This window comes from Bufo bufo, chromosome 4, assembly GCF_905171765.1.
Source record: "Bufo bufo chromosome 4, aBufBuf1.1, whole genome shotgun sequence".
NCBI lineage: Eukaryota > Metazoa > Chordata > Amphibia > Anura > Bufonidae > Bufo > Bufo bufo.
In genome coordinates this window covers 473,227,573-473,246,739 of record NC_053392.1, presented here as the reverse complement: position 1 = coordinate 473,246,739, position 19,167 = coordinate 473,227,573, and the positions used below count along the sequence as shown (strand labels likewise).

The following is a 19,167-nucleotide window of genomic DNA, read 5'->3' as shown; positions in this document are numbered from 1 at the left end:
ACACCACTGTATGCATGTCCGTCCTCTGTGTTGAAGGACGGAGGACGCAGAAGCACGCAGCCTGCAAGGTCAGATTACAGACAGCCAGGGACTGTAGGTAAATGATTAAAGCCAGGTCCTCCCCAGCAGCTGATAACAGTGCCTGGGCTGTGTGCACTTCTCCCTGTCCCTGCACTTGGAAGATGCTCCCTCACTCAGCAGAGCTGGAGGATACAGAGCCGAATCAGCGCAGAGCAGGGAAGGGAGATCTGCCGTCTGCTCAGTGTATAAATGAAAGCAACATGTGGTAAGAGGACCCCTCTGTGCTGCAGGAGATTAACCCTTAGGGGGGAGGGCTCTGGTTACTGACACTTTTGGGGGGCTATTGTTACTGGCTAGTGAGGGCAGGCGGGATTAGCCTCAGGGTGAGGGCAGTGGCGGCCATCTTAACTGAATAGTAAAATTGCAGTTTTATGCAGACTGGTTGTTAAGGGCTGAATCTTATTAAATATGGGGTAAGTCAGTCTAATAGTAACTGATTCTGGAATATCATGTTATTAGCAACTACATATATAAAAATTGAAATTAGGGTCTAAATGTGACAGTTATCCTTTAAGAGCTGTAGCCAAGTACAACGATCAGTTACTTCTGCCAGTCCCATAGAGAATGAATGGAGCGGCAGGGCACATGTGCAGCCTGCCCCTCCATCTGGATGGGGGAACGGACCTTAGTAAGACAGAGAAGACAATTGATATAACTTACACAATTAACCCTGCCATCTTTGTGAATTCCAGAGGATACACATATAGAACAAATTGTATACCCAACACAATGACAAGTAGCACTGTAATGACATGAGCTAGATACAAATGCAATGTCTTTGAAGGCAGTAAAATAATATTGATGATGCAAATACTTGAAGTAAAGGAACAAAAGGTGAACATCATACCTGAAAGGTTAGAAGGTCCTGTAGTCTTTCTTTCATCTGACAACATCTGTTGTTGACCACTGACTCTAAGGAGTTCAGTCTTCCAAGAAGACAATATAAGGTATCCTCAATGATTTCATGGTGGTCTCTGCTGCTTGGAAATGTTTGAAAAAACAGAGTCTTGTTCTTGTCCATTTCTTCAGTCATTTCTTTAATGTCTTTTGCTAAAGTCTGTATATTAAGCAGATACTAAATGTGAGAAAACTTTAGTACTGTACTGTAATTTTGTATAGTTGAAAAGTCGTCCATCTTCTGTACCCCCAAAATATCTCTAAAACAGTGCCAAGTGGCATCTCAGATACTCATGGTGAGAAAATATTTCTCTCAATTATTTCTCTCTGCAGGATTAAAGGGGTATTCCGGTCCACAGGATAGGGGATAACTATTAGATCAGTGGGGGTCCTACCGCTGGGACCTCCACCACTCATGAGAACTGTGATCCTGTACCCCATGGAGGCCTCCCAAAAGTAACAGAGCGGCCGTTTGGCATGTGCACGGCTGCTCTATTCATCTCTATCAGAGTTCTGGAGATAGGCTAGGAATAAGTGGAGCGGCCAGCTTTGATCATTTTGAGAGGCCTACATGGGGTATAGGGACCCTATTGTCATGACTGCGGAACTCCTATCTTTAGTGGTCTTGCACTCTGCATGTGGGTCTTAGTTTTCCTGACTAATATTAGATAATCCTGTAGCCCGGGGATCAGCAACCTCTAGGAACTCCAACTTCCAGAACACCAAGTAAATGTGCACGCTGGAAGTTGCAGTTTCACAGCTGTTGGATTGCCACAGGTTCATGACCTGGTGCAAACCTATGCTTTCTAGACCCACAGTGAGCTAGATACATTGTTTGTTGGATATACGACCAATCATCGCAAAGAACATCAAGACCATTAATTTGGCTGCTCAGTACCAGCCTATATATGACATCGACCTGAATTGAATAAAGGTCATTACCTGTTCTGAATTGGTCATCCTCACGAACACGAAGTGATTTCAAGAATTTACTGTTATTTATCTGACTACTGGTATTGTATCTACAATCCATGACTGTGCTTAGGGCTCTTTCACACTTGCGTTGTCCGGATCCGTCGTGTACTCCATTTGCCGGAAGTGCCCGCCGGATACGTAACACCGCAAGTGAACTGAAAGCATTTGAAGACTGATCTGTCTTCAAAATGCGTTCAGTGTTACTATGGCAGCCAGGACACTATTAAAGTCTTGGTTCCCATAGTAGTAGTGGGGAGCAGGGGAGCAGTATACTTACTGTCCGTGCGGCTCCCGGGGCGCTCCAGAATGACGTCAGAGCGCCCCATGCGCATGGATGACGTGATCCATGCGATCACGTCATCCATGCGCGTGGGGCGCCCTGACGTCACTCTGAAGCGTTCCGGGAGCCGCACGGACGGTAAGTATACTGCTCCCCACTACACTTTACCATGGCAAACAGGACTTTAGCGTCCTGGCAGCCATGGTAACCATTCAGAAAAAGCTAAACGTCGGATCCGGTAATGCGCCGAAACGACGTTTAGCTTAAGGCCGGATCCTGATTAATGCCTTTCAATGGGCATTAATTCCAGATCCGGCCTTGCGGCAAGTGTTCAGGATTTTTGGCCGGAGCAAAAAGCGCAGCATGCTGCAGTATTTTCTCCGGCCAAAAAACTTTCCGGTCCTGAACTGAAGACATCCTGATGCATTCTGAACGGATTTTTCTCCATTCAGAATGCATTGGGATAATCCTGATCAGGATTTTTCCGGCATAGAGCCCCGACGACGGAACTCTATGCCGGAAAAGAACAACGCAAGTGTGAAAGAGCCTTTACACTTTGCATTATTGTATTGCTTTTCTATGTGTATGAACTTTAAAATATTCTGTTTCACAAATTTAGCACGGTGGCTTATGTTGAATGGTAGGTTTAATGTACAGCTAGAAACATTTACCCCAATGTAGACAGTGTTTTAATCACCAGAAGAGGTACTTTGCAGCCCCAGAATGGCAAAAAAATTCATCAGTTTTGGTATGTTTTGTGATTCTGGCGCTGTCGTCATAGCAAGTTGTGAGCCGAGCTACGTCCACATTCAGTGGCTGCACTGCTACACAGCGATCATTAGTCGTGCAACAGATGTCAGCGCCAATTTAAGCATATAGCTCCGCTCTACATCGTTTGAGACTACATGGAAAAGTGAGCTTTTGAGATCTGGTCACTTGGTGCAGTTCAGCATGGCAGCTGTTGGCTCTGTGCTGAGGGGGTTTAGCCTTACAGCAGGGGTGCTGTTAACTTGCTGGGGCAGTCTGCAGGTTTCGTGTTGCAGTGGCAGCATTCACCATTTATTGCTGCGCCAGGGACGCACTTGAAAGAGGCCATCATGATGTGCATTTTGATAGAAATATATACAAAGTGCCTTGTATTCGTGTTTATAAATTATGCTTATAAGCAAAAGTACAATGCATGGCATGTGGTTGAGATGCGTGTCCTTTTTTCCTACAGGATGGTACTTTTGTCTGACTTTATATCAACTACTGGGCAGCTTACTTTGCAAAAAAATATTACTCCAGAATAGTGCGCAATTTTGGTGCAAAATGTCACAACTAAGGCCGAGCCCTATTCCCCTCTAAGCCGCATTCTTTCCTTTTTTTTTCTCTCCATAAAACTAGATGCAACAAATTGCACCAAACTGTGACAATTTACAACAATCACATCACTAAACATGGGTCATTATCTTGATAAAATATAGCAAAAGCTACCTCTTGGTTGTAAAGGCAAGTTTCTGTCTGTTCTGGTTGTAGAGCAGTTTGTACAAAAAGACGTTCCTCCACATCATCCAACCAGGTGGAGGTGGCTGAAACAGCTTCATAAAGTTTCTTCTCTACAGGGAGAATCTTCTTTTCCCCAAATCCATTCTGAGGAAACATATAAAGATCATGATGTTAAATGTTATCTGCATGAAACTAAGGACGTATATACCCTTGTGTATGTGTAAATGTATCCAATGTTTTCGTTTTGAAAGTGCACAAGTCTGGCGCCCTTACACGCTGTGTACTTCCGCTAAGCTGCGAAGGTTTCCTCCCTCTTCTCCACTGCGTGCTCCTACCGTAGGCTGTGCCTGGCATCCTTCTCCTCTCCCCTGACGTCCTGAGGGGGAGGATGACGCATGGTTGACTAAAGGCGTGTATTAATTGGCGTTCTGCCTCATCTTTTATTTATCCGGTGTGGAGGACTATAGACCTGCTCTTATAAGAATTGCACCTTAAAGGGCTTCTGTCACCCCACTAAACTCATTTTTTTTTTTGTGTACTTATAATCCCTATCCTGCCATATTGCCATACATTATGTTATTAATAATTTTCGTTCAGTAGATTTAGCAAAAAACTTACTTTTATGATATGCTAATTACCTTTCTACCAGCAAGTAGGGTGTCTACTTGCTGGTAGCAGCCGCAGAAAACCACCCCCTCCTTCTGTTGATTGACAGGGCCAGCCGCGATCTCCTCCTCCGGTGGCCCTGTCTGCATTTCAAAAATCACGCGCCTGTCTTGAGGGCAGGCGCTCTGAGAGAAGGAGGCTCGCCTCCTCAGCACTCCCTCAGTGCGCCTGCGGCGATGACGTCACCGAAAGAGAAGACGTCATCGGCGCAGGCGCACTGAGGGAGTGCTGAGGAGGCGAGCCTCCTTATCTCAGAGCGCCTGCGCCGACTCAACACAGGCGCGCGATTTTCGAAATGCTGACAGGGCTGGCCGGAGGAGGAGATCGCGGCTGGCCCTGTCAATCAACAGAAGGAGGGGGCGGTTTTCTGCGGCTGCGTCTACTTGCTGGTAGAAAGGTAATTAGCATATCATAAAAGTACGTTTTTTGCTAAATCTACTGAACGAAAATTATTAATAACATAATGTATGGCAATATGGCAGGATAGGGATTATAAGTACACAAAAAAAAAAAAAATATGAGTTTAGTGGGGTGACAGAAGCCCTTTAACACTACAGTGCTGCTGACTTCTTTAAAGTATATGTGAAATACAATTTTTTTATTCTATATTTTGGAGGGTTTTGTCAGAGGAAATGGTAACCAGAAAATATTATTCAGTTTAAGATTCTACTTCTTAGCACTATATACCTGAGAAGATACATCTTCCAGTGCTTGGTTTAACCCGTCCAAAATGTTGGTAACTTCTGACTTATCTTGAACTTGTTTGTCTCCTTTGTAAAAAGGCACCCCAGAAATAACTCTGTTTGTCTTGTTGAACATCTGCGTAGAGTGAAAAACATAGTTTAGTTTAGAAAGATGAAGTAACATTTAACAGTTCCAACCTTGCACTATACTATGGTTGTTTGTGGATGTAGGTACTATGTTCAGTCCTCCATAATTACCGGCTGCTCTTGCTCCTGTTGTAAAGAATTTTGCACTAGTTTTTCCTTGGTGCAGAGTTCCTGGTGCAGGGTTTCCCATTTCTTTCTCATTTGGTCTAGTGATGTTGGCTTCACACCTTCCAAACCTAATTCCCTAGATAACGAGTCTGGTCCCTCACTATGTCAAAAGAAAAGGAAATATACACATAAACACATAAAAACACTGCAAAATAGTGTGTAAAGTGATCCAATATTTACTGGAAAACTCCTATTGACAATCCTTAAAAAAGATGTCCTAAAAAGATGTCCCTACCATCTAAAAAATACCATTAAGAAAGTAAGGACCTGTTCAACTACATGATTTTCTGGGCAATTATTGGGAACAAGTGTTCATAGGAATGTCTGTTCCCGATAATTGCCATAACCGAGCAAACGCCGATTTGTCGGCAAATTGGCATCTTACACCATGATGAAAGATGCCCGGTTATCAGTAGCACTTCTCCCTGTGTAATCAGGCATATGGCCGAAAATCAACAGAACTAAATGAAGGAGGGACGACTGCGGTAGTTTGCATCAGCATGTGTAATCAGACTGGTGGAAATGAACATTGCGCAGTGTAATACAGCCCTTAAGCTTAGAGGAAAGATTTGAATGACAACTAAATCCTGTAAACCCATCAGTTACAATTTCTATATAAATAGAAGAAAACACCATACCTGATATTTGACCGATCACTGGTTGTCTGCTGATTAATTATTTCACCTCCACGACTTGCAACTGATTGCAATAATTTCTTCTGCTCAGCAAGTTCCTGTTCCAGTTCCTAATACACAGCACCAAAAACAAAAAGTGTTTTATATTGTACTATATATATACGGAAATGTGTCTTTCTTAAAAAAATGATAGCTCACAATCTTCGAGGTATACAGCGATGGCAATAATAACTATACAAGGTGTAGTATCTATGACTATACAAACCACCAAGATGCTTTCACTAACGTACCATGCACAGATGTAACCTGACCTTAAGCCCTTTACTTAAAGGGGTTGCTTGAAATAATTAAAAATCTTGGAGCCTAAAATAAAATATCATCTTATACTCACACCTTTCTTCAGCATTATTCTCAGCAGCGCTGGTCTGGTTCTTCTGGCGCTGTTTGTTTGCAAACTGCAACGGGGGTGTACCAGGATAGGGCACATGACCACTGCAGCCAATCACTGTCCTCATCTGATGGAAGTGATTGGCTGCAGAGGGGACGTTCCATACACCTGCACATCACTGTGCATGTCCCGGGCTATTGCAGGGCTTGTCCGAGATTATTAAAGCATACCTAAACTTTTATTTTTCATAATTCAATAGTATAGGTCAGTGATGGCTAACCTCTGGCACTCCAGCTGTGGTGAAACTACGACTCCCATCATGCGCCATTAATTTCTATGGGGTTCTGAAAACAGCCAAGCAAGTGTACATCTTGGGAGTCGTAGTTTTACCACAGCTGGAGTTCCAGAGGTTAGCCATCACAGGGCTAGGTGATACCGTAGTAGTGAACTTTGTAATATATTTTAGAAAATAAAGATTCCTGTTTCTACACTCATTTCCCTCCCATTGTCCAAATCACCTTTAAAGAAGCACTTCCACAAAAATGTTTATTCTTTGACCTATTAGAATAGTACACGATGAAAACCATAGTGAAGGTAATCTTCTTACCAGTGACTGTATTTGTGAGTTATAATCTGCCTTCTGATTAGTGTTATGTGACCCACACTCTCCAAATCACACAGCATCTTATGTGTGGACAGGAAGTCAGTTTCTCTATGTATTCCTATAGGAGCCTCAATGTCAGTCTCATAGGAAAGAATAGAGAAGTAACTGACTTCCTGTCCTGTGTCATTTCGAGATCTTGGTCAAATGACAAATCTGAGTATCTGAAAGGAAGATTACCTTCCCTACAGTTTACATCATGTACCCTCCTAAAAGGTCCGAGAATAAACATTTTTGTCGGAGTGCTTCTTTAAAGGGAACCTGTCACATGGATTGTGTGTATAGAGCTGAGGACATGGTTTGCTAGATGGCCGCTAGCACATCCGCAATACCCAGTCCCCATAGCTCTGTGTGCTTTTATTGTGTAAAAAAAACGATTTGATACATATGCAAATTAACATAAAAGAGTCATATCTTACTTGTGTGACCAGAGAAGAGTCATATTTTCAAGCTCTGACTCATCTCAGGGTAATTTGCAGATGTATCAAATCGGTTTTTTTTACACAATAAAAGCACACAGAGCTATTGTGACTGGGTATTGCGGATGCGCTAGTGGCCATCTAGCAACCCATGTCCTCATCTCTATACCCAAAATCCTGGCGACAGGTTCCCTTTAATAGTCAGCTAATGTCTGTCTCTATTGTATATAAAATGTTGCATGCAAATGATAATTCAGCAAAAATGAATACAAGTTCACTGGGCTTTACCTTTTGCCTCTGCAGACTGTTCTGCTTTTGTAGAGATCGGGTCGTACGTGCCTGAGCAAGCCATTCCTGGACGCTGGGGCTTTGTGAAGAAGATAGTTCTGCTTCAGACTCCTCTGTTTCATGGAACGTCCCCTGATCAAATATAAATAAAATATGAAAAGGCCAGCACTTGGCATGCCTAAGACTTTCAGTCGGTGCTGAAGTCCTCATAGTAGGCCATTTTCTTCTTGCTCGTAGAAGAAGAGGTATTGTAGCATATATTGCTTCTTCCGTTGTTATCTCTACTGATTTATTGAGACTTCACAGTGTACTTGCTCTATGTCTCTTAGCTAGAAAAGGACTGGTGCCCCCTTCAGAATCACAGTTTTATTAGTGGGCTGTCTAGTGTGGGTGTCCATTACCTTCCCTATAAGACCCCTTAAATCTGCAGCCTACTTTTTGACCTGCTTTCCCTAAAACACAAGGTTAGATTATAGGACAAAGCAGGAAATACATGGTGTACCCAGCTGATTCTGCAGCTTCCTGCTGTGGTGTAAACACAATAATCTCTTCACTCACAAGCTCACGTCAGAGCTTCTAATTCAGATTACGTGACGTAAGGCAGAAGAGATCAGTCAGTCACGTCTACTGATTCTTATTACGAACACCCTCATAGTGTTGGTAAACTTTACCGAGCTTCTAAATCTTTTGTAGACCAGGATCACAACTTACTAACGAGATAACTTATGAAAACTATCAATTTTAACAGGTGTTTTTATATTTCAATGTTAAAATGTTTATGAGGAATCGAGATGTTATAATGAAAAACCTGCCTTATTACATCTTGTACTAATGTTCTTATATACTGTATGGCTACCATACAAAAGCAGCACAATGCTCTTTTCTTACTACTACAGATGAGTGAAGTTTTGAAAAAATTTGATTCAGCAACTTTAGCCAAAGTTAGCTAAGAAATTAGATTTTTTTCCGAATTAATTTGTCACAAATTGTTATAAATCATGTATACCCAGGACACTCTGCAATGGCACAATATGCAAATTATTGCTGTTGTGGCCTGCAATCTCCTGCAGGTTATTTGACAGTAAATATGGAATATTAATCAGCTCTGGCATACCCACTTCTCCAACCCCAGCGCTCTCCTGTCCTACAGGTGGGAGCCCTTCTTCTGCCATCTGCTTTTCCTCCTTTTCCACATAATCTTTTATTGATGAGAATATGTCATCAGGAACATCCAGCTCCTCCTCTCTATGCATCTTGCTGACTTTTCTAGAACATGGAGACTTTGAAGGATGATTTGGAAGAAGTAAAGCCAGCAAAAGATGAGGATAGTCATCATTAAGACCTGGCCCCTCTAAGGGGTGCAGACTGGGTGGTATTGGTCTCAATGCTGGCAGTGGAATAATAAAGGTTCCAGATTATTGGTATTGAATTACATATCTTAGTTTACGGCTAATGTAGGAATAAGTAAAGGTAGTAATAAAAAAATAAAACTGATGCAGCATAAGTCTCCCTGGACTCTCCCCACACTCTCCCTTGCCTATATTCCTCTATTAATTGTTTTCAGCAACACTGTCCCTAGCACACGAGCGTTTGCCACGTCTCTCCCTATGTTCAGCTCACAAGGCAATGGTGGAGACTGCGTGGGATGAGGGTTTTATAGGGTGATCTTGCATTCCCGGGCTTGTCTCCTTTACACTTAGTTTTGCTTTGTAATAAGTGCAGCCGCCATTTTAGGAAAAAATGATTCGTTAACACGAAGTGCAAGAAAATTTAGATTAGTTTAGTATCAAAGTTTTCCTAAACTTCAGACAAAATTCCGCTTCGAATGATTCGCTTCGCTCAACACTACTTACTACTTATATGTGACCCAAACAGATGCATTGGCAGCTGCCATTTATTATTGACTGCCTCAATCTAATAAAATATCTAATGCCTCAATCTAATAATAAATCTAATGCCTCAATCTAATAATAAATCTAATAATAAATCGAATGCCTCAATCTAATAATAAATCGAATGCCTCAATCTAATACTAAATTAATGCCTCAATCTAATAATAAAGCAGCAGAGTGTGCTGGGCAGGATATCGGGCAGAGGTTGACTGAACATGGAAAAGCCAATTGCTTTTTTTGAAATATTGAAGAAAGACAGAGAAATCTCAAAACTCAAGCCACAGTGCTCGCACTATAGTATAAATGATTTAACAGAAAAGGAAAATTGACACAGTAAATTTTGGTGTAAATTTGATTCACAAAATCAAAAATCAGTTAGCTTAGATTATGAGCTGATTAGGTAAAATACATTATTACTATTGGTTAAGGCCTCATGCTCGCGACCATATTTTCACTCCGCATCCGATTCACATTTTTTTGCATATCGGATGCAGACCCATTAATTTCTATGGGACTGCAAAAGATACAGATAGCACACCATGTGTTGTCCGCATTTGTATGTTCGTTCTGCAGCCCCACAAAAATATTGAATATGTTGCATTCTTGTCCATTTTGCAGACAAGAATAGGCATTTGTAACATAAGGGAAAATATGGGATGCACAAGGCAGGTATCCATTTTTGCAGATTCGCAATTTGAGCAACAAAAAAATGGATATGCTCGTGTGCATGAGGCCTAAAGGTGTAAATTTTAAGGAAGTGAAACATTGCACAGCACACCCTGAGAAAAAAAGATCAAACCGCAGGCATTTCCCAAACCAGAAAACAGACATGTTCATTACATTTTCTACTTTCTTGTGTGCTTTCATCTCGCCCCATGCTAGCTTAGCCTATGGAGTAAACAAGACACAGACGTGCTGTTAAAGAGATCCATGACAAGAAATATTATTCTACTCTATGCGATGTGTATGTACTATGTCTAGCACTACAGTTGTCATGGGTTAGTGCAGGACTTTTTAGTAGCTCTTCATGTTATAAACAACTATATAAAGGTACAGTAGTAGCTAATGCAGGGATTCCCCCCAGGGAGTCCTTTGAACCAAGAGAGTGAGGGTTTTGTCTCAGTTCAGCAAGTGGCATTTATCATGTAGAGAAAGTTAATACAAGGCACTTACTAATGTATTGTTACTACCCATATTGCTTCCTTTGATGGCTTCATTCATTTTTCCATCACATCATACACTGCTCGTTTCCAGGGTTTATGACCACGCTGTAATCCAGCAGCAGTGGCCGTGTTTGCACACTATAGGAAAAAGCACCAGCCTCTCTGGTGGCTGGAACCGCGGGAGCGTGCACATGGTCATAACCCCTAGAAATGAGCAGTTTATAATGGATGGAAAAATTTATGAAGCCGGGAAAGGCAGCAATATGGACAATAAAAATACATTAGTAAGTGCCTTGTATTAACTTTCTCTACATGATAAATGCTACTTGCTGAAGTGAGACAACCCCTTTAAACCTGATCAGTGGTTTCCAAGAATAAAGCAGGGGCAAGAGCTGGCATTTTTATACAGGCATGGTAAACTTAGCATGTTCATAGATGTTGGCCATGAAAAGAAGTCGTCAAATCTGCGCAAAAATACTAAATTATAGCAAGAATCCACTTGCTTTCACCAAGTTTCTTGGAGGTAGTATTGAGAACATAGGTTCCCTGGAGTTTAAAATAATGTTCAGTGGCCCCTCACGACAATAAGGTCAGGAGTAACTGCGCTACTGACTTGTACAATATATATGTTATCTCTGTATGTAAAAAACCTCACTGTTATGTACCGACATATGAGCAATAATATTGCTGTCTAAGGATAAAACTCTAGGTGGTGATGCACAGAATTCCAAATCAGTTTACATTAAAACCAAAGGAGAATGCCCAAAAAAAATTGACTGATCATTAATAAAAGAAAGTTATGAGAACTGTACCTGAATGCTAATTTGCTTGTCTTGTAGAACCCTTTGCAGTTCCAGAAGGCTTCCCTTTAATGTCCTCAGCTTCATAGCTAACTGTTCAGCCTCTTCCTTAGTGTGGGCCTTTCCTTCCATAAATAAGCTCTCACTGTGCACAGAAAGCTCAGATAGAGCCACCACCTTCTGTTCAATTTCCAACAACATGTTCTGCAGCAGAGAAAACAAAGACGCAAATTCAAACATTTTATGAAACAAGGATCCTTGTCAACATTGGCACTTGACTGCCAAAGCCCATCTCTGACCAACAAAACCAAAAAGAAATGAAGGTCATTTTTGTTTGTAGATCCATCGAATGTTCACCACATGTAAAGATCAATGTCTGAATTTGTTAGAAATGTGGTGTGTCTAAGAAAAGGTCTCGCACACTGCATCATTCCATAATTCTTCAAGTCGATCATCTGCACCCTATACAGCAACCACTAGACAGTCTTCTCTTCTACAAATGAGCCATGTGTTACACTGATAAGCCCTTCAGAGGTTTGTGAATGACTCTGAGCATATCTACATAATCCGCTTTACAGATTAACCTGTATATACAGATCTGTAACTGGGTATTCTTTCATGGGATTTTCTTTCTTTTGGGATTTGTATCTTCCCAAAAATTTCTGCAACCTACGTAATGAGCCAAATTCTGAAATAAAACTGGATTGATCAGTCATTTAGAAATGCAGGTGATATGATATTAATAATGAATTACAATTTATGTTTAAAGGGGTTCTGCAGTTTTTTTAAACTGAGGATAGATCATCAGCATCTGATCGGCAGGGGTTCCGGGTGTCGGACCCCTGCCGATCAGATGCTGATTATCTATCCAGAGGATAGATCATCAGTTTAAAAAAAACTGAAGAACCCCTTTAATTCTATACCTATGAGAAGGAAAAAGTTTATATTTAAAGCGCCGCGGCCTTCTTGCTGTTTACCGTAGGCCCAGTGATGTCACGACTAGTATCACTGGCCTGGGGGCAGCTAAGTGAACAGAGCTTAGCCCGCCCAGGGCACTGTAACTAGTTGTGACGTCACTGGGCCTGCGGTAAACAGCGAGAAGGCCGCGGCGCTACTGCCAGCGCCGCTGCCTTCTCAAACAGCTGATCGGCAGGGGTCCCGGGTGTCGGAGCCCCCGCCGATCAGATGCTGATTATCTATCCAGAGGATAGATCATCAGTTTTAAAAAAACTGCAGAACCCCTTTAATTCTATACATATAAGAAGGAAAAAGTTTATATTTAAAGCAATTTTTTTTGCAGAATGGTCATGTGTCACCTTATCTGTTATACAATAGCTTGTTTTGATTGACTTTACCTGGCAATCAACGAGCTGAGCTTCCATGCCCATGGGCTCCTCCAATGCACGTAACACATTGTTTAAGGTGGCTCTAGCACCTAGCAGCCAATGATCCAGCTCATCAGCTTCAGTGCGATATCTCTGCAGAGCCTGTTCATGACGCTGTTCTTCGAGCTGTTCATTCAATTTTTCCTAATGATGTAACAATTTGTGTATATTACTAGGTCATTTTGGAAAACATTACTAGAAATCTGTTTCCTCTGGCAGGAAGAACCCATTCTTAGCCAATGCACTGCAGTTGACATCATAATCTGTGGAACACTTCTATGCAGAGGATAACAGCACAAGAGAATGTACTATAATAATATAATAGAAAACCTACAATACAGAACATTTAATGCGTTGACACCTGAATGCACATGAACTTCGCCCTCACTAAATTTGACATTACCTCTAGCAGCTGGCGTTTTCCAGAAGCTTTCATTCTGATGGTGGCCATCCTCTCCGCCAACACAGTGAGTGTGGATTGCAGAGCTAGCTGATCCGCAGTCTCAGAATCTAACGATTCTGAAACTAGTTCATCTGCAAAAGATGCTTGCAACTTGCTGATTTCTTCTTGTAACATTAAGATCTCATCCATGAGAGCCTGAAAAAGAACATTAAAACACTGTTCAGTTTCATGGACTAAAGTATTTTTAAATTGACTTTTGTAACCTTAATGTAACCTTAAGGAAAAATCATATGAGCAATTCACGCACCTGGTGCTCGGCCATCTGACTTTCCGGGGTTTTGCAGGGTTCTAAGCTTTCGTTCAGCTTGACCTCAATGGCCTCCATTTTGGTGGAAATAGACTGGAGAGAATCTTGGTACCTTTGCTGTCGTTCAAGAGCCTCATATAGAGTACGCTGCTTTTCACTTATCTTAAAAAGTTACACATACGTAATTTATGTCATGGCAAAGTAAGAAAAAAGATTTACATTACACAATTTAAAATAAACATACTTCAAATAAACATTAGTAGAGTTTCTCAGTTTTAGGCCTCATGCACATGATTATATTTTTCATCATTTGTTGCAGATAACGCACTGACACATTCATATCTATGGGGCCACATGTTTGATTCTTGTCCGTTTTGAGGACAAGCATAGTCCTTTCTATTGACGGAGGTGAGAAAAATGTGGAATCACAAACGGTGACCGTATTTTGCTAATCCGTTTTTGTGGACCAAAACACGGACACAGCCATGTGCATAAAGCCTTAGTAATAAATCTGTAATAAATTTGTACTGTAACACTCAGTGAAGATTCTTTGGAAATAGATCCAGGGGTCATCTGGAAATTACTAGAAATGTAAATGCCATGAAGCAAAGATGCCCGTGATGAGAACATAGTCCTACCACTTTACAAATCACTATTCAGACCACACATGGAGTACTGTGTACAGTTCTGGGCTCCTATGAACAAGGCAGACATAGCAGAGCTGGAGAGGGTCCAGAGGAGGGCAACTAAAGTAATAACTGGAATGGGGCAACTACAGTACCCTGAAAGATTATCAAAATTAGGGTTATTCACTTTAGAAAAAAGATGACTGAGGGGAGATCTAATTACTATGTATAAATATATCAGGGGTCAGTACAGAGATCTCTCCCATCATCTATTTATCCCCAGGACTGTGACTGTGAAGAGGGGACATCCTCTGCGTCTGGAGGAAAGAAGGTTTGTACACAAACATAGAAGAGGATTCTTTATGGTAAGAGCAGTGAGACTATGGAACTCTCTGCCTGAAGAGGTGGTGATGGTGAACTCACTGGATGAATTTCTGGAGTGTAATAATATTACAGGATATAGCTAAGGATATAGCTACTAGAGAGGGGTCATTGATCCAGGGAGATATCTGATTGCCTTATTGGAGTCAGAAATAATGTTTTCTCCCTAAGATGAGGAAAATTTGGCTTCTACCTCATGGGGTTTTTTGCCTCTCCGGATAACACTGTGAACTGAATGGACGTAAGTCTTTTTCCAGCTTTAAAACTATGTTACTATCATTTAGAATTTGCGTACTTGAAGAATCACAAAAATGTTAATTGTTTGAAAAACTGGTAACACTGAGACTTTGGATTTTGATTACAGATTTCTATAATTATATTTCTGAGTTGAATATACATTAGTTCATGTAGTGTCACTGTTGTGTAAAATAAGTAGTGGGGACAGCACACATGGCCAATCTTGTCCTAAATGTAAGGTTCACCAGCCCAGTCTCTTCAGGCTAAAAAAATTCTAAAAGTAAACATATATTCTCCAGCATCTTCATAGTTGGAGCTTCCACATCATTGACCCTGAGGGGGTCAATACGTGGGGTATGATATGGAAGCTCCAATGAAGGAAGATGCTGTTTCCTTGTGTAAACATCATGTTACATAATGCAAAGTTCATAAACAGTAAAAACCTACCACATTCTTCAAGGTCTCCCAAGAGCGCTGAAGATCATCTAGTTTGGCATTAGCAGCAATCTCTATCCCTGACTCGTACATTTCTTGAGGTGAACTGGTTTTCGGTTGGATCTTCGCTGCATCCGTCTGCAACTGTTCAGCAGATAAGGCCTGGTAATAAGCAATGTCCTAAGAGCATGAAGCACAACATAGTACTTTCAACAGATCACATACCATAAGCATGCATGCTAGTTCTTGATGCTACAGCATGTGTTTTCATTGCATGTATTCCCTTTTTTTACAGTCTTTTTTCTTTTTATTATGTTTCCTAATTATTATTTCTTTTCAGTATTGCCCCTGTATATTTTTTTGTCACCCTACTATTGTTAGTATGTTACAGTACTCAATAAAAAGAGTACCATAGAGCAGCAGTTCCACATCACGGCATATGTGTGGCACATGTTCTGTCCGATTTTTTTTTTTCAAAGAAAGAATTCAAGGAAAAATTGGTATTACATTGTTATAATGTTCCTTTTTACGTCTGATTTTGGTTCCAAAAAATACTACAAGTCGGGAGCTGATCATTTTTACTTTTGCTGCCCGGCTTTATTGTAAATTTTACTTATGTTCATCAGACTTTTAAATTTGTCTAAATCATCACAAGGTGATGTGCATAATTATCAATATTTCAGGAAAAAAATGTGTCACATACAAGTACTGATAACCCAGTGGCATCACACAGGAAACTGTAAAATCTAGACTAAAAGGAACAAAACAAGTCATAAAGGGGGATGTTCAGCCGGAACATAAAAAAATAAAATAAAAGCATGATGCTTGTCTGAAAAAGGCTGTTTAGCCGAAACGCGTCACATCTGCCTGTACTTTGTTTATGCAATAGCGTGAAGATTATTAGCATCAAAAAGTGAGTGGTGATCCACTTCTTCTACTTGGATATACAGGCCTACAACCCAGGATATGAGCACCACCTTCGTCCGGGGTGCTGACTGATTATTTCTACAAACTGTGTCAAGAGGGACCTGGAAGTAGAGACCAGAGGGGACCCGGGAAGCTTTTGTTTTTATTAAGCGATTCTGACCCTGTTTTTTTTAAAATGTTACATCCTGGACAAACCTTTTAAGTTTAGTAAACTGAATCCCTAATAATGTTTACTAGCTATACATGCTAAAACTAGAAACAAACCATATCGTGGGGTCCTAAATTGTGCCTCGACTCTCTCAATATGTAGCAGCCCACATTCAGACAGGGCCAGATAAAGGGGGATGTATGACTCCTTACACAGATGTATGAGAAAGTGGCTTTGTCTCTATATATTTTACTCAGGTGAAAACAGGTTGGACAAAAAAAAAAGTTTTCAATATTGGAGACTGCAAATGGATATGGCACATTTACATAATCATATATGCAGGGGCGGACTGGGTACTTAGTTAGTCTTGGTACTTATAGTAAACAGCCCATTATTATCATTATTATTATTAGCCCAGACACTAGACTTCTATTCTTTACCAAGGGGCCTCATGCAGTGCTGGTGTGTTTTCCCTGAGCCCTAGGTAAATTCATATCCTGCATTCTCCTTTAGTGTCCAACCATAAAGAACAGAAGAGCTGCTCCTTTTTTTCCTAACTAAGACTTTAAAACTGATGACATGACCTATCCTCCAACCCCCGCCGGGACCCTCACTGATCAGCTGTCTGAGAAGGCACCGGCACTCCTGCGACCACCGCTGCCTTCTCCGTGCTTCCATAGGGCCAGCAATGCCATATACTGCTCTAGCAGAACCAAATACCACATTGCAGCATAAAATACCTCCTCAGACGCCATCCCTCTGTGGTGGCCAGTGCCAGCTGCCACGTTCCATCCTCCTCCAGGTGTCTCAGCATGGAAATACAGTTCAATTCAGGAGGCAGGAGGGCACCTGTGGCCGCCAGCCATGTACATAAGGTCATTGACACTCCTAGTGTTAATTATCTTAGGAAGCATCAGATAATTGATTAATTACTTCTGGGCATCGGCCCACCGTGAAGTTTCCCTGTAGGTTCTATGGCTAGTCCACCCCTGCATATATGCACATACTCATCACAATTTTTGGAAATGAGAGAGATAGTGTCACCACAAGCAAAAAAAGGAGCAGCTCTTCTGTTCTTTATGGTTGGACACTAACGGAGAATGCAGGATATGAATTTACCTAGGGCTCAGGGGATACACACCAGCACTGCATGAGGCCCCTTCGTAAATAATATAAGTCTAGTGTCTGGGCTAATAATAATAATAATAATGGGCTGTTTACTATACTGACTGTACTTTTATATAATATCATTCACAACATCAGTGAGATGTTCAATACATTAAAGGGATACTCCGGGTAAGGCTTATTGCACATGAACGCATGCGCTCCGTGGCGGTATTGCGGACCGCATTTGCGGAAACGCAATACACGGGCAGCGTTCTGTGTGCATTCTGCATCACGGATGCGAACCCATTGAAGTGAATCCGGAGATGAGGAATGGTGCGCAAAAAGATAGAACATTTCCTATCTTTTTGCAGAACGGCCGGATCGCGGACCCATTAAAGTGAATGGGTCCGCGATCCGCTGCCCCGCGGTGGGTGTTCGTGCATTTTGGCCCGCAGTACGGCCACGGGGCGCACACGTTCGTGGGCAAGAGGCTTAAAACTCATAAACTGTGTTATGCCAAGGGGAGAAACCTGGAGTGAGGTGCATGGCTCTAAAAAGTTTATTTAGTGCCAGAATATTGTGCCTACACCAAATTATTTCTGATTTGGATTGTTAAATGTGTATGATTCTGTGAAGCTGTTTTAGAAAGCGGTGAAGAGAATTTCCGACACAATGCACCACAAAAACCCTTATTTGCAACACAATGTGCTACAATAATCCATAAAGCCCTATCCGAATTATACATCAATTTTTATACCACCTAGGAGCTGGTGTCGTTTTTGCCCACACCGCTCTGCGGTGTCCATCGTAAAGTACATCTTCGTTCCTAGGGGGTTTCTTAGTCACATTTTTGCTACAGTTTTTCTAACGGGGGAAATAGATTTATTATCTCCCTTGTGTCTGAAAAGTGGCATTAAAAAGTCTTAAACTATGTGTTGTTGCATCTCTTGAATTTATGTTGCAATGTCAGGAAGAGGCATGGCCAGCCGCCCCAACAAATTTGTCTTCATTAATGACAGTTTTCTGGCACAAATGAAGCCAGAAATCTACGGAAGCTCTGAACTGTCATAGATTTCTGTTTAGGCGCCATGGACTGAAGGAGGATGCGCCTAATTTATGATGAGACGTGCGCCTTGTCACAGAAGGCGTTGGTCTTGAAAAATCTGCCCCTAAGTGCCTGTAAGTCTACATTAGGGGTACATAAGGCTACCTGCACACATTGTCAATTACGCACAATTTTTCCATGAGGATTCTCGTGCAAAACAAAACGCAATGTGATACAGTACCAGCATGGAAACTGACTGATTCTGAAATCCACAGCATGTCAATTCTTTGTGCAGATTCGCCCTTTTCAATGCAAGGGTGAGATCTGCGGCAAAACCACATCAAATCCGGAAGTAACACATGCGGATTTAGATGCAGATTTAGTGCGGAAATGCACAGAAATCTGCATGGAAATTCATATGGAATTTCGGTAACGTGCAGGTAGCCTTAGCCCAAAACACGACCGTTGTTTTGGTCCGCATCCAAGCCGCAGTTTTTGTGGCTTGGATGCGGACCCATTCACTTCAATGAAGGGC

The 19,167-nt window shown here is 41.6% G+C and overlaps 1 protein-coding gene across 4 annotated transcripts in view; it reads right to left on the bottom strand.

The window, feature by feature from the left end:
* Positions 1 to 19,167, bottom strand: part of SYNE1 (spectrin repeat containing nuclear envelope protein 1) — a 413,129-nt gene that overhangs the window by 119,505 nt on the left and 274,457 nt on the right. For 2 of the 4 annotated variants that reach the window (XM_040429494.1, XM_040429496.1), the window contains exons 91-102: positions 15,418 to 15,585; positions 13,727 to 13,888; positions 13,420 to 13,614; positions 12,987 to 13,160; positions 11,644 to 11,835; positions 10,509 to 10,556; positions 7,777 to 7,908; positions 6,024 to 6,130; positions 5,329 to 5,485; positions 5,075 to 5,206; positions 3,710 to 3,865; positions 929 to 1,138 (exon numbers count right to left, since the gene is read on the bottom strand). In XM_040429494.1, coding sequence (XP_040285428.1) covers positions 929 to 1,138; positions 3,710 to 3,865; positions 5,075 to 5,206; positions 5,329 to 5,485; positions 6,024 to 6,130; positions 7,777 to 7,908; positions 10,509 to 10,556; positions 11,644 to 11,835; positions 12,987 to 13,160; positions 13,420 to 13,614; positions 13,727 to 13,888; positions 15,418 to 15,585 — 1,833 coding nt within the window. The remainder of the gene's footprint in view (positions 1 to 928; positions 1,139 to 3,709; positions 3,866 to 5,074; positions 5,207 to 5,328; positions 5,486 to 6,023; positions 6,131 to 7,776; positions 7,909 to 10,508; positions 10,557 to 11,643; positions 11,836 to 12,986; positions 13,161 to 13,419; positions 13,615 to 13,726; positions 13,889 to 15,417; positions 15,586 to 19,167) is intronic. The other 2 variants (XM_040429495.1, XM_040429497.1) reach the window with 1 other exon arrangement.